Below are 16,011 nucleotides of genomic sequence, written 5' to 3'. Positions count from 1 at the left end.
AGACACAGAACAAGAACTGTGTTCCATCTTCCTGATGTTGCTATCACTCAGTAAAGCTACATCTATCATTACTACAACCGTCTTCCTCTGCTTGTCCACCACTACTATGTCTGGTTGGTTAGCCACCACCAGTTTGTCCGTCTGTCTCTGGAAGCCCCTCAGGATCTTACCTCAGTCAGTAATAACCACCATAGGGGCTTGTCCCATTTTGACCTTGGGACTTTCAGGCCACATTCAGCACAGATGTTTCTGAATACTATGCCGCCTGCTTGGTTATGGTATTCCATGTATGCCCTGCCGGCTAGCATCTTGCACCCCACTGTTATGTGCTGGACTGTCTCAGGGGCAACAGCCTGCACCTGGGGTCCTGCCTGGTGTGGTCGACCCCTTCCTCTGTCTACCTTGTCAAATCAAATCAAATCAAATCACTTTTATTGTCACATCACATGTGCAGGCACATTGGCACAGCACATGCGAGTGAAATTCTTGTGTGCGAGCCCCACAAGCAACAGAGATGTGCAAACACAACAACACAAACGAGCAAAATACAAGAATGGCCGACCTGAAACTAATAAATATATGTACAATATATAATAGTGTATGCATTTCTGGATGTGTATACTAAATATTTTCGTGTGTGTGTGTGTGTGTGTGTATACACATTTTTACAAATTAAATAGTAAAAAAAAAAAAAACAATAATAATAATAATAATAATAATAATAATAAAATATATGAAATATACAGAGTTGAATATGTGCAAAACAAGTGGCATTTATATACAGTGTGGAGTGCATAATGTTGAAGTTCCAGTAGTGAAGCTGAGGTGTCTATGACGTGTTCAGCAGTCTGATGGCCTGGTGGAAGAAGCTGTCTCTCAGTCTGCTGGTACGGGACCGGATGCTGCAGAACCTCCTTCCTGATGGAAGCAGTCTGAACAGTTTATGGCTGGGGTGACTGGAGTCCTTGATGATCCTCCCCGCTTTCCTCAGGCACCGCTTCCTGTAGATGTCTTGGAGGGAGGGAAGCTCACCTCCAATTATCCGTTCAGAGCACTGCACTACTCGCTGGAGAGCTTTGCAGTTGTAGGCGGTGCTGTTGCCATACCAGGTGGTGATGCATCCAGTGAGGATGCTCTCAATGGCACAGTGATAGAAGGTCCTGAGGATGCGGGGGCTCATGCCGAATCTTTTCAGTCTCCTGAGAAAGAAGAGGCGCTGCTGCGCCTTCTTCACTGTTTTGTTTGTGTGTACTGACCACGTAAGATCCTCAGCCAGATGTACTCCAAGGAACCGGAAGCTGCTCACTCTCTCCACAGCAGCGCCGTTGATGGTGATGGGGGTGTGTACTTCTCTGCACCTCCGGAAGTCCACTATCAACTCCTTTGTCTTTGCGACGTTGAGGGTGAGATGGTTGTCTTGACACCAGTGGGTCAGGGCGCTGACCTCCTCCCTGTAAGCCGTCTCATCACCGTTGGTGATAAGACCCACCCTTGTGCTTATCAATCAAATCCAATGTGCCTTAATGAAAGCAATTCTTCAAAGAAGATTAGGCCAAAATTCCACAACAGCAAAGTGAAAGACAAGGGTGGTCGAATAGCTACAGTGGTGTGAAAAAATCAGCTTTCTGATTTCCTATTTTTTTGTATGGTTGCCACACTTAATATTTCAGATCATCAAACAAATGTAAACATTAGACAAAGATAACACAAGTGAAAACAAAATGCAGTTTCTAATAAAGGTGTTTACTATTAAGGAGAAAAAAATCCAAACCTACATGGCCAGTCTGAAAAAGTAACAAATATGGCATGCAGAATTCCAAGATAAACATCACTGCTAGGCAAAAGGAACAGAAAGGCTCATCTCAGTTTTTCCTGAAAACATCTTGTTGATCCTCAAGACTTTTGGGAGAATACTCTGTGGACTGACGAGACAAAAACTGAAAGTTGTGGAAGGCGTATGTCCCAATACCTCTGGCGTAAAACTAACCCAGCATTTCAGAAGAGGAACATCTTGTCATCAGTAAAATATGGTAATGATAGTGTGATGGTCTGAGTGTCACAGAAAAGAGGGACCCAGGCGCGGTTCTTTTTCACAGAAACACAGTGCGTTTATTTACAGTGAAACAGACAGGCAAGTCCAACAATTCACTCAAAAGTGCAATTTTCCAATCGTGCTCGTCCCTTGCTCCCAGTGCGTTCCGTGTTGTTACTCCCTTAGTGTGTGTGCTCCCCAACTCGCTTCTCCGCTCGCCCCTCCTGGAGGAAGAAAGAAAATCCACCGTTAGCCACACGCTAGCTGAATAACAAGCTCACACTGCTCGCACGGACTATACCAGTTCGGAGTAATAATCCCACGTCGACTGTCGCCGCGAGTCCAGGTTAGACAGACGCAACAACATTGTCATCCCCTATGTAGCCGGTGTATCAGAGAAACTCAGGAGAGTTTTCTCCAAGCATGACATCCCAGTGTATTTCAGACCCAGCAACACGCTCAGACAGAAACTGGTTCACCCGAAAGACAAAACGCCAAAACACAAACTTAACAATGTGGTGCGTGCTGTACAGTGCAGCAAGGAATACCCAGAGCTCTACATTGGAGATACCAAACAGCCATTTCACAAGCGCATGGCACAACACAGAAGAGCCACCTCCACAGGACAAGACTCAGCAGTCCATCTGCATCTTAAGGATAAAGGACACTCTTTCGAGGATGCCAATGTTCACATTTTGGACAGAGAGGACAGATGGTTTGAAAGAGGAGTGAAAGAAGCCATCTATGTCCACTGTGAGTGACCATCTTTGAACAGAGGCGGGGGTTTACGACACCAACTGTCTGCCATCTATAATCCAGTTTTGAGATCCCTTCCCAGACGCCTTAACGCCCACTCACATCCTGGGCCATCTGACCTCAGGAATTCGCATGATAAGGTGGGGCCAGGTTTCACAATGAACACACCCAAAACTCTGGCTGATTGGGACCCACGCCCAGTTTCACACCTTGGCTCAGGCGATTAGAGGATCATCAGGGGGTCCTTTTGTCCCTCTGTGGGGGGATACTCCCACTGGGTTTATATGTGGGACTCTCCACCATTTGACCCTTAGAACTGAAGAAGCTTCTCGGATGAGAGGTGAAACGTCTTCAAGCAACTTAAAGAAGTCCAGACACTTTTCTTTGCAAGCTCCTTTGAGTCCAGGTTAAATACACCTTTCTAGCCGGGAGGAATGATTACCAACGGCTGGTCAGGTAATCAGCTGCAGGTGGGCCAGCAACAGCGAAGAGGGACTCTTGTCCTCTCCTCTCTTCCTTTCCTCCCTTTATTTCTCGTTGGTACATGGGGTTCTGCCTGGCCCGAAAGCCGTTGCCAGTCCCCTTCAAGGCCTTCCCCAAACTGCAGCACTATTCATACTTCCTCATCCCTCATCACCCATCGATACCAAGGAAGTGGTCCCTGATAGTGAATAATAATTGTAAAAAATAAAGTTGGCTACTTTGTGGATTTCACCTATCGCAGGTTATTTTTAGAACGTAACTCCCACAGTAAACAATCACTGTAATTATTTCTTTGTCACCTGATTGCTAAACGACAATTGAAAAAAACAAGAATAAGCAAAAACACAAACTAAAAATTTGCCTTTTTTTTTTTACTTAAACAAGACTTTTTGTTCTTGGTTCCAGACAGAGTTTCCTAAACAAAACCACTCCAATAATGTGTGATTTTAACCAAGGCTACATTCAGTTCAATTCAGTTTATACAGCATCAAATCACAATAACTGCCTCAAGACACTAAATATTGTAAGAATAAGAAGAATGGAAAGAAAAGCGTCTGGACTTCTTTAAGTTGCTTGAAGACGTTTCACCTCTCGTCCAAGAAGCTTCTTCAATTCTAAGGGTCAAATGGTGGAGAGTCCCAGATTTAAACCTAGTGGGAGTAACCCACCGAGAGGGACAAAGGACCCCCTGATGATCCTCTACCTAATCACATGACCCAAGGTGTGAAAACGGGTGTGGGTCACAATCAGCCAAGGTTTCAGGTGAGCTCATTGTGAAACCTGGCCCCACCCTATCATGTGATTTCCTGAGGTCAGATGGCCCAGGATGTGAGTGGGTGTTAAGGCATCTGGGAGGGGATCTCAAAACTGGATTATAGATGGCAGACAGTTGGTGTCGTAAACCACCGCCTCTGTTCAAAGATGGTTGCTCACAGTGGACATAAATGGCTTCTTTTACTCCTCTTTAAAACCATCTGTCCTCTCTGTCCAAAATGTGAACATTGGCATACTCGAAAGAGTGACCTTTATCCTTTAGATGCAGATTGACTGCCGAGTCATGTACCATGGAGGTGGCTCTTCTATGTTGTGCAATACGTTTATGAAGTGGCTGTTTGGTCTCTCCAATGTAGAGGTCTGGGCATTCCTCACTACACTGTACAGAATACACATTGTTAATTTTGTGTTTAGGAGTCTTTTCTTTGGGATGGACCAGTTTTTGTCTGTGTGTGTTGCTGTGTCTGAAGTACACTGGGATGTCATGCTTGGAGAAGACTCTCCTGAGTTTTTCTGATACACCGGCTACCATCCTAGCACCTCTTATGGGGAACACCCCACATCCCATCAATCAGCCAAAATGTGTGCGCGATCCAACGTGAGGCACACATGAAGCGGTTCAAAGATAAAATAGCAGAATTGTTACGAGAATTTGAGCTATGATTTCAGATTTTTGGTGAACTGGAGAAAGACTTCAAAGTGTTTTGCTCGCCATCCACCTTGAATCCCTCTGATCTGCCTGTCAGCATCCACCTTGAAATAATAGACTTGCAGTGTGACCCGGATTTGAAGGGCACATTTGCCGCAGCTAGCTTGAACACATTTTATCAGAATCTCTTGCCAAGTTACCCCAACTTGACAGCCCTTGCATGTTCAGAACCACATATGTTTGTGAGCAAGTTTTCTCTGTAATGAACATAAATAAAACAAAACTGTGCTCAAGGCTCACGCACAAGCACTTGAATCACATCACAAGTTGGCTGCTGCTCCGGATGTGACGCCTGATATTGATGAGCTGGTGAAAGCTAAAAGATGCCAGATATCAGGAGTCAAACTATGCAACCCCACTTTAAGTGGTGCATGAGACATGCTGATATAGCTCTGTGATCTGAGATATACTTCTGTGATGAAAATACTGTCCTCAGGCTCCAGCTTTATTTTTTATGTTGATCGCATTAAAACAAAGAAATCAATCTGAAGTTGTTTTCAAGCTATATATACCATGATTTTACCAGTCGGGCCCACTTGGGAATAGATTTTTCTCCACGTGCCCTGTAAGAATAGATTATCGTAGTATTTAGATTTAGTTGCATTAACCATAGTAAACACTTATATTCATTATTCATTTAAGTAGGTCGCAGGTCAAGCTACTAAACATTCACAGATAGAGCACACACACATAGATGGGAGAATAGGTCAGAAGAGTATGTGAGAAGCAGAGGCGACATTAAGTTGCCGTTAGTAGGATAAGGAGTTGGTAAGCCAGAGCAAGGAGAACATATTGTGCAAAGAAGTGGGCTGCAAGGTCACGAGATTGGGAGGCAGGAGATAGAGAGGGGGTTAGCAGGCATCTAGTTTTGAGAGACAAAGGTTGTTGATGTCTATGTTGTAAAATCATTAAGCTGTTTTATGTCACATTATACCTCTGATTAAAGATTGCGGAATCATTATAGTGTTTTATGATGCATTATACTGCTGATTTATAAGAAATGCTGTCTGTGTAGAATCGTGGCCTTATTTCTGTCATTAGGGAGAACAAAACTATACTGCACAGGAAACCAAGGTCGTAACTGAAGCTCACTGAGAGGGAGAGAAAGAATATGAATGTTTAGGTTTTATGACTTTGGGGGTGGATGGGAAGCTATAAGAATGTGTGAAATGGTCAGACACTTCGAGATCTGTCGGACCCCCTCCCGTGTATATCTCCTGGACATTTGTATTGCTCAAAGTGTTTGTATGGAACAAAGAGAATTGTATTGATTACAGTGATTATTGACTGAGCATTAAACACCGTTGTTCTTCCTTCAGCCTGAAGATCAAAGAATTGTTTGTCTTTTTTACAGGCCCCTGAACTAAAATGAGTTTGACACCCCTGGTCTATACCAAAATTATTATTATTTTTAATTATGTTGATAAATACATGTCTTACATGTGTCTTTATTAATTTTTGTCCAGCAGTAACAGTCTTAACCTATTGTGATAACAAGCTATAGTCTGCTACAATCTGCTGGTCATGTTTCAGAGATGGATATTCCAATAGTAACCCATATAAATGACTAATATGTACACTATTTTGAAGCTTTACAAGGATGTTGTGGTTGCAGAGCCTGGAATGGTGAAATTTCAGGAACTGAAAGTGTCCACTTTGAGTCAGACTGATATTTTATTTTTTTAATTCTTTTTTTTATTCTGTGGTTTTGTTATGCACACCATGTCTCACCACCGATGATTCATTTTGCATTCTAAGCTCTTTTAACTTCCCTAAATCTGCCAAGTTTCCAAATATACATTTTTGGCAAATATATAGTTTTACCAACATGAAGCACATTTTTAGAAAGTAGAAGTTCCTATTTTTTATGTGAAGTGTCATATACGCAGCGACTATGACATAAGTGTTCCCATTTGGGCATTCGAAATCAGCAAAATTCCAAAACTATACCTGTAAAAATAAGTGGGCCAATGGCAGTCAACTGGATGTTAAAAAGTTAACTGTAGTGTGAGAACTGAAAAAGCTTACCTTAGAAATATCAGGTGCTCTTAATTGATTGCATGTCTTAACACTGCAGTCTTTCATCAAATTAATTAAATGATAGTATATTTTGTAATATTCTGAAAAGATTGTTATTAACCCTATGAGGTCTTCCATCATTGTTGATGAGCCCAAAAACCAATATGATTACTAAGTCATATACTATATTTTCAGAGAATAGTGACCTTTTTTTTCTTTTTGAAGAAACTGAAAGTGTTATAATATTGTATTGTATACCCTCTCCCTGGTTGTGAATATATAATGAGATTAAAGAATAAAACATAAAACATAAAACATAATAATAATAATAATAATAAATAAAAATATACTGATCGGATTGTCACTGACCTTAATAGGTTAAACTGCAGTAGTAAGCAAGGTGAAAGTAGATGTAGCAGAAATCATAGTTTGTCAGGGTTTTTTTTATGTAAAATAAATTTAAAAAAATAAGCAAAAATAATTGAGAATTAAGATTAGCAGCTCATGGTTGTTTGCAATTTTGGCAATTCCAGGCTTCAGTTCCAGTTTAATTTATTAATGGGATTCTTTAATCCCATTAGTATCCTCTTCAGCACAGAGATGTTGACTCAATACAGGTTGTAGCCTCATTACACAGAGAAGCCTGTGCTTCCCTGAGCTTTACTCTATACTGTAGACTACATCAGCTGTTAATGCAATGGAATTAACAGCTGGATTTCTGAACAAGCATGGCATTATATCATAGTAATACATCACTGTAAATGCCCACTTTTTAAAGTTTAACTTTTTTCATTAATCATAAAAATGTTCACTATAAAAAAAAAAAAGCTAACGACTACAACCTGCAAAGGCAGGGCCGGCCCGTGGCATAGGCCGTATAGGCAAATGCTAAGGGCGCCGTCCATCAGGGGGCGCCACGCCAGTGCCACAAATGTTGAAAAAAAAACAAAAAGTTGGTACTATTATTTCTAAATACAAAAAATAATCCCACGTTAATTAAAATGCAAAGTAAAGCTTATTTAATAGAAATATTATTTGTTACAACATTACACTACACTGCTGATGTAGGGGGGCGCCACCTAAAATCTTGCCTAGGGCGCCAGATTGGTTAGGGCCGTTTCTGTGCAAAGGTATGTATTATTTTTGAGTGTCTTTTTTAAGTAGCGTTTCAAAATTAGATTTTCATACTAACATATGATGAAAACTTAATTTCTACTGGATTTGTTGTTTTAAACATGAATTTAGCTTTAAAATCAGTGGGCAGTTCATTCCACTTTTATTATATAGTTAAAAATAAATAAATGAATGAAAAATCAACAGTTGAATGAAAAAAACGAAATAATCGTCTAAGGAAGACTGAAAAGGGGAAATGAGAGCCAGTAAACTAATAATGCATAAAGAAAGTGGGCGGGGTCATACAAAACGCCAGTTTGATGTTCTTAGTTGTGTCATTTGTCCAAGTGGTTTTAAGGCTGTGGAGCAACTCATCAGTGACAGGAAGCAAACCGGCAAATTCTGTGTTTGTTGTGAGTGAGTTTTTCTAAAGAAAACAGAAGAAGACTGTGTGTCTGTGTTGGTCCAGTCTCAGTTTCTCTAAAAATGCTGCAGCTGCTTCTATTGCTGCTGCTGTCATCCACAGTAAGTCACACTTCTAGTCGATAAATTTAAAAAAAGTATTATATGTAGTATTTTTTGTTGTTTGTTTACCATGTAAATAGACTTTAAGAATTTGTGCTCCTATTTGCAAAATCAGGCTGACAGCCAGAGTCAGCGAGTGTCGGGCTACAAGAAGGCAAATGCATGTGTGTGCCAGCTAAACTCCACCATGTGGGTGTTTCCTGCTCAGAAGTTTAAGTACGTGTTGGAGGAAGTTCACACCTGTGAAGGATCTCTGAATAACCTACAAGAAGAGGTAAGAACTCATCTATATGCTTTATTGTACTGAAGTAAACTCTCAGGAACTAACGTTGTACTATTAAACAACTAAAATACAAGTAAAAATGAATCAATAATCAAGAAAACATTATTTAATAATTCATTAATTATTATTATCATAATGAATACTAAGTATGGGTATAATCAATCAATTGATATTTCATTATTTAAAGATAAACACTGTATCAAAGTTTTTTTTCATAACATTCATATATTATTTTATATGCTGCTTGCAAAAGACTTGTCTTTGAAAATAAAATAAAAAGCTTGGCTTCACTGGCCTTTCTTACATATATCTTATCAGTTGGGGATTCAAATGTTTAAAATTATTGTTGTTATTCTTAATAATATGAGACTACACAGCTGAGGTCCATGATCTCTTATCTTTCAACAGATGGATATCTATCTATAATAGAAAATATGTACAGTATTTTATAATGTAGGGTAACCACTTTTTCTTTCCCCTCAAAATATTAACTTTTAAAATTTGGGTTTATTTTTTTACATAGCTTGTATAGGGAAAAAAAAAGGCATGTCTTTGAACAAAGGATTTTTTTTGTCTGCATTTCTTGCAGCTGACGTTCTCCAGCCAACGTCTTCCACTGATCCAGGATCAGTTTTCCAACTTTACTGCTCGGCTGGAACCCTACAACTACCTGCATTTCAGGGGCCTGTATACAGAACTGTCCCTGCGCCAGCTGGGCCAGGAGCTCAGCCAGTTACAGGTGGACATCGATGTGGTCCACAGCCAGCTTAACAACTCCGAGACACAGAAACTCTCCAAAGAGGTAGAGCTAAAATAGCAAATGGCAGCGAAATACAACAGAAAGAAATAAGTTGATGTTATACTATGTCAGGTCACATGTGACCTGTTGTGATGTAACAGAATTATCAATAGAATAATATTATATCCATTTCTGATAGGCTGATAGACTGCATAAACATGTAAACAAGATGCAAACAATAGACACGCTTAACATGAAGACTGTGAAGGAGAAACTGCGCTACCTAAAGAATAATGTGGAGACCTGCAAGTCAATCCCCAAAGACTTCAGAGGTATGTGTGTGTGTGTGTGTATGTGTGTGTGTGTGTGTGTGTGTGTGTGTGTGTGTGTGTGTGTACATGTTTAGATATCTTTGTGAGGACAGAAAATTGGCATGCTACTATATTTGTGAGGACCAACAGTCACTTATGGGGACAGAATGCCTGTTTGGGTTTAAAGGCATTTTTGAGGTGCAAAATGTGATTTTAGTATCAGGGTTACAGTTCAAACTCTGGGTCAACACACCTGAATCAAACGATTAGTTAATTACCAGGCCTCTGGAGGATTTCAAGACATGTTGAGGAGGTAATTTAGCCATTTGACTCAGCTGTGTTGGAACAAGGACACATCTAAAACCTGCAGGACACCGGCACTTGAGGCCTGGAGTTCCATACCCCCAGTTTAGGCTATGGCTTAGGGTGAACGTGAGTGAGGGCCCTTGGGTGGCTTGGTTGATTTCCATGGACGGGCTGGCTTGGCAGGCGCCTGATGCGCTGTTTGGGGCTTGGAAGGTGGCTGTGGACTGGCAGGCCGCGCAGGGCATTGACAGGCGAGACCAGGCTACTTTGAGATGAGACTAGATGAGGCGTCAACCTCTGGCTGAATCGTGGCTGGACCATATATGCTCGGCTGAGCATACAGCTGGCACAAGAAGCTGCTGGCTAGGGTCTCCTGAACCCCCAGCTGGAGCATAAAGTTGGAGGCTGGACTCTCATGTACCCCCAGCTCAACCATGAAGTTGCTGGCTAGCCCTGTCTGACCCTCCAGCTGGCACAGCGGACCTGGGCAACCTCTGCTGAGCCCCCAAGTGGGAGTAGAAACAAGTACTTCTGGGGACCCAGAGCACACTGAGTCCTTCGACTCAGCCTCTGGATCCGACCCGGCCCATATTTCAGACCCACAGGAGTCTAGTTTGGTCTCACAGCAACCTGTCTCACAACAAACAGTTCTAGCTGGCGTTAGACCTGAAAATCCAGTCTCTACATTGTCTATAGTAACAGAGTTCCCAGAAAGTGAGCTAGTGGTTATGGAAGGAATAGTTTTAAAAACTCATTACAGGTTCAGGCATTTCACATTCTAGTGAAGCATTTAAATCAGCACTGGACACCAGAGTTCACAGACTTGGAAGCACAAAATACATCAGAACCATAACCAGTCTGCGTAACACAACATGTCTTCTTATTGAATTCTGAGATGTTACCAGTAAGTGATCACAAATCTCCCCCCTCATACTGGATGCTCCCAAAACCTCATGACAGTACTTCATTTTTAATCCGTGAATCCACAGGCAAGAAAACTGGAAACATAGTCTCTTCACTATTCGACTTGCAAGGAACATCCGCGCATGATGCTAACTCAGAATTTACAGTGTTCATGGGTAATATTTCTATATCAGCCCCCTCGGATATTGAGAAAGCTGGTGGCAAGAAATCCCCGTGACTCACCACTCAAGGGATGTCTGTGACTCAGCTTGAGGCCCTGATCATCTGTAGCATCACCGCCGCTTCCCCTTGAAAGCGGTAGCTGCAAAGACAACAGGTGAAGCCTGGATAGCTGCAGTGACTGACTCATCATCTGACCACATCCTCGCCAGAAATGAGGCAGGAGATGAGAGGTCTGACCGAGACTGTGAGGATGAGCGGCTTATCCATGGCAGAGAGGTGGATAAAGGTGACTCAGGCCTGGAAAAGAGCCTCAGCGAGCCAACCCAAAACTCCTCGGGGCCCCGAGGCTGTGGTTGTCATGAAACGCTGTGTGGCAGGCAGGAGATGAGGACTCAAAGTGCAGGACTCAGACTCAGGGGATGAACTCAAAATCACAGCTTTATTTGCTGGTCGCAGAAAAACGAGCATACAAAGTAAACTAAGCTAAACTGGGAAACAATGAACTAAAACTCACAGGGCGATCCACACAGCAAGAGGGATGACGCGACACTGACTCAGAGAAACACAGGGTTTAAATACAATGGGAAGTAACGAGGGGAATGAGACACAGAAGGAGAGCACAGCTGGGAGAAATCAGAACTGACGAGACGAGGGAGCAAAGTAGGATACACTCACATGAGACACAGACCTTCAAAGTAAAACAGGAATTAGCACAGATGCAAACTAGACTAGGGGAGACAGAGCGACTAAGAAACACAGAGGGCAGCTACTAAATACTCAGAGAACTAAACAGAATACAAGAAAACCAAACTAAGACACTACACTAAAGAATAAGCTGGGACAACAAAGAGAACTAAGAACATAATACAGAAAACTCAGAGGCACAAGAAACTCAAAACACTGGGTCACTGACCCAGGACCGTGACAGTGGTGGAGAACGCTGAGCAGAAGAGGCATTCAGGAAGGGCTGAGCAAGGCTTGGGCTTGGTACTCCTCGTCTATGGAGAGGACCCGCTCTCGAGCCTCCACAATCGCTGTAAACTGAGTCAGCTGCGGCTCCCTCTCGAGGATCGCCTCCATGGCTGCTAAAACAACAGAAACAGTCCATGGATCCTGAGACGTGTGGATAACCTGAACCGAAGCTTGAAAACAATTTTGTGACTTAAGACAGACAAACAAATGACCCGAAACTGAACAGAGGAAGACAGAGGACTTAAATACATAGAAGGGTAAAGAGGGAAGTGGAAACACCTGAGGAAACGCAGCTGGCACAAATGAACATGACATCACAGGGGAAGCAAAACTAAACACGCTGAACATAGAAACAAAAGACTTTCAAAATAAAACAGGGAACATGGAGAGACATAAACTGAGACACGCAAGCTTGACACGGAGAGACAGAGAGAGGGAACGGGTGGGGGGGTCAGAGGACAAAGACACAAGGGGAACCTACACAGACAAGGAGATTACACATTTTAAACAGAAAAAGGCTTATAAGCAAGGAGACATGGACATGGATAACGAGTCTAATAAACTAGACTCAACTTCAACTAATACCAACTAATAATAACCCGAGAACTTTATATTATTCATGAATAAGCAAAAATACAAAATAACTCAAAATGCTGGGTCACCGACCCAGCCCTCTGTCAGACCCAGTACAGAGCCATCCCAGTCTAGAAATAAAAAGCTTCCCCTTTTCAAAGCAAGGATACACCTTAAGGGGATGATAAGTAACGATGATAAATGACAACGATTGACTGTATCTATATCATCATCTGCTTCAAAAACCTTCTGATCTTTCTATCTTTCCAGTTCAGGACAAGCACTGCGTCAGAGGTCTGATCACCAACATCAGTGACCCTATCACAGCTAAAGTCAGTCCTCATGGTAAGAGCTATATCTCTGGTTCGTGGGGAAAACAAGCCCAGAAAGAGAGCGAGGGGCAGAAGAACAGTTACTGGGTTCAACCTCTGCTCAGCAGCCACATCTGGGGCAACACTGTGCGCCTTTACCAAACCTATGAAGACCTCATGGCCTCAACAAACCACAGAGAATTTACCTTTGCTTCATCTTACAGTCATCCCAGCACAAATGAAGGTCCGAACGCCGTCCTGTATGGCGAGGCTCTGTATTATCACTGCTACCGCTCTGCAGACATTTGCCGGTATGACCTGGAGACCAACGAGGTCAAACGGGTGACTCTTCCAGGCATCGGTGTGGGTTTCAACAACAAGTTCCCCTATTGTTACTACGATTGCCGGCTCAATAGTGATGTTGATGTAGAGGCAGATGAAACAGGACTGTGGGCTCTCTATGCCACTATAGGTAACCATGGTAACCTCGTGATCAGCCGCTTAGTTTGGGACAGCGAGGTGAAGAGTCTCAACGTGACACAGACGTGGGAAACGAGGCTGTTCAAGAAGGCAACGAGCAACGCCTTCATGGTGTGCGGTGTGATGTACGCAACTCGTTACGTTAATGAGTACCGGGAGGAGGTGTTCTACGCCTTCGACACAGCCACAGGCAAAGAAGACAACTCACTAGCAATACCACTGGAGAAGGTAGCTAAAGCAGTGGCTAGTCTGAGCTACAATCCCACCAACAAGCAGATCTACATGTACAACGATGGATACTTGCTGGCCTACCAGGCCCACTTCAGATCTGAAGCTTTGTAGCTAGTTATTGTCACATGACCAAGCCCCCCCAAAAAAGGCAATGGCTTTTTCTGTGCAACAGCAATCTTAGCAGATGTTGCAAATGCTGAAGATATATCATGTATGCTGCATGCATGCTGCAAGAAAAAAAAGCAATGATTTAAAAAGTGCAGTTTAAGGACTATTTTATGCAACAGTGATGTTAGCTACAAATACCACAGATATGTCATGTATGCTGTAAAAACTGTTCTTATACTAATAATGTCATTTGGTAAAACTGAATGCAAACATCGGTTAGAACCATAATAAAGTCTTCAGTAACAAAAACATCAAGATTTTAACTATTTTGGGTTTACAGCTTCTAACATTACTACTAACACTGTAGGGGTAGGTTTAAAAAATAGATTTTCTCATAGAAATTGATTTTAGTTTGAATAATGTGATATTGATACCCCAAATCGATTTTTAAATGTAAATGTATTTTGCTAGAAACGGCAGAGTCTGAGGTTAAAGCTCACAAAACTGTTTCAATCATCAAACAGCTAATGATGTAAACGGATTTTGCAAAAAGATGTAAACGCAAAGCATGCATCCCCCCCATTCACCCAACGGGGACATGCCACTGGGTGCTGAAAGGCAACATCTCACAGATTCTGAAGCTGCAGGTTTCATCACTCTCCAACCAAAATTCACTGAACCAACAGCAAAAGAAGATCAAGACTACGCTTCACATTTGAAAAAGATTGTCATGAATTCCATCTTCCTTTTGCTGTTTTGCTTCCACCATGAGAAAATCACACTTCATGCACAGCTTTCTCTCTCTGAATGTACTAAAATTTCTGTTTTTTGCATTATTCACTTGCTTATTACGCACCAGTCTACCGTTGTGTAAAGTGCTGCTGCCCGCTACTTTTTTCTCCAAAACAGACTTCCGAAAAGAAGGGCCAATTTCTGCTGTTCAGTACCAAAAAAAATTAAACTTTAATAATTATGCCAAATTATAAAACGTTTAGCTGTAGTCGCTAATAAAACCTCCTTAACTTTGCTCTGCTTCACTTCAGCATTAGGTAATGTTTATATGCTGATTCATGGTTTTCTTCAGTTTTTGATGTACTGCAAAATATTTTTAAGGTGTTTATCTGCTATAAAAAGCCAGCCAGAAAAATCTCCTTCATATTTGTTTGTGTTTTATTCTTGGATTGCATTTATATAGCACTTTTCTAGACACTCAGGCCCCTCTGGCCAACACCAGTAGGCGGTAGGTGAAGCGTCTTGCCCAAGGACACAACGACCAGGACAGATAGAGCTGGGGATCGAACCGGCAACCTTCCAGTTACAAGATGTGACCTCTAAGGTCTCACAAGTGTTAGATTTATTTTTATATATAGATATACATAGATATAAAATAATGGATTTGTACTGATAAGATAAGATAAGATAAGATAAGATAAGATAAGCCTTTATTAGTCCCACAAATGGGAAATATTTGGGTCACGGCAGAAAGTACAAATTTAAGAGCAGTAAAAATTAAGATAAACACAATGGAATATGATAAGATGAATTAGAATGAAATACTGTACAAAATAGAATAAAATGCTCTGTTATGGTAGGAAAGAATTGCACTTGGTAATACTGCACATCAGGGAGACAGTTACAGTTGTGTATGGGATGTGTGTGTGTCTGTCTGCACGTGTGTGGCCATCTTCAGAGACCATGTTGTAGAGTCTGACATTAAGTTGGGAGGAAAGTCCTGCGAAATCTCTCCATCCCAGCCTGGGTGCCGCAGCCTGCCACTGAAGGAGCTGCTCAATGCTGTCAGAGTCTCTTGAATGGGGTGGGAAATGTTGTCCGACAGGGACGACAGCTTAGCCACCATTCTCCTGTCACTCACCACCGCCACTGGGTCCAGAGGACATCCTAGAACAGAGCTGGCTCTCCGGATCAGCCTGTTCAGTCTCTTCCTGTCCCCAGCAGAGATGCTGCCGCCTCGGCAGACCTCACAGTAAAAGATGGCTGAGGCCACCACAGAGTCATAGGTCTTCAGGAGTGGGCCCTTCACTCCAAAAGACCTGAGTCTCCCCAGTAGGTACAGCCTGCTCTGCCCTTTCCTGTAGATAAATGATCAGAATTATAATATTTCCGTGAATATTGACTGTGTCAAAATTGAATCGAATCACTGGTGGAAATCAAAATACATTGCCCTATACCATTGGGACCA

General features: G+C 42.1%; 2 protein-coding genes across 2 annotated transcripts in view; one reads left to right on the top strand and one right to left on the bottom strand.

The window, feature by feature from the left end:
• The window catches only part of LOC120743359 (olfactomedin-4-like), a 57,013-nt gene that overhangs the window by 16,760 nt on the left and 24,242 nt on the right, over positions 1-16,011 (bottom strand). The gene's annotated exons all lie outside the window — the stretch shown is intronic.
• Positions 8,215-14,962, top strand: LOC120743357 (olfactomedin-like). The gene is made up of 5 exons (XM_040046984.1): positions 8,215-8,411; positions 8,527-8,685; positions 9,284-9,496; positions 9,633-9,765; positions 12,952-14,962. Exons 1-5 carry the CDS (start codon positions 8,373-8,375, stop codon positions 13,812-13,814), a joined length of 1,407 nt encoding a protein of 468 aa, XP_039902918.1. The 5' UTR covers positions 8,215-8,372; the 3' UTR covers positions 13,815-14,962.

Source organism: Simochromis diagramma, unplaced genomic scaffold, assembly GCF_900408965.1.
Source record: "Simochromis diagramma unplaced genomic scaffold, fSimDia1.1 OVJJ01000106.1, whole genome shotgun sequence".
Lineage (NCBI taxonomy): Eukaryota > Metazoa > Chordata > Actinopteri > Cichliformes > Cichlidae > Simochromis > Simochromis diagramma.
The sequence above is the reverse complement of the archived record's forward strand: the minus strand, read 5'-3'. Positions and strand labels throughout refer to the sequence as shown.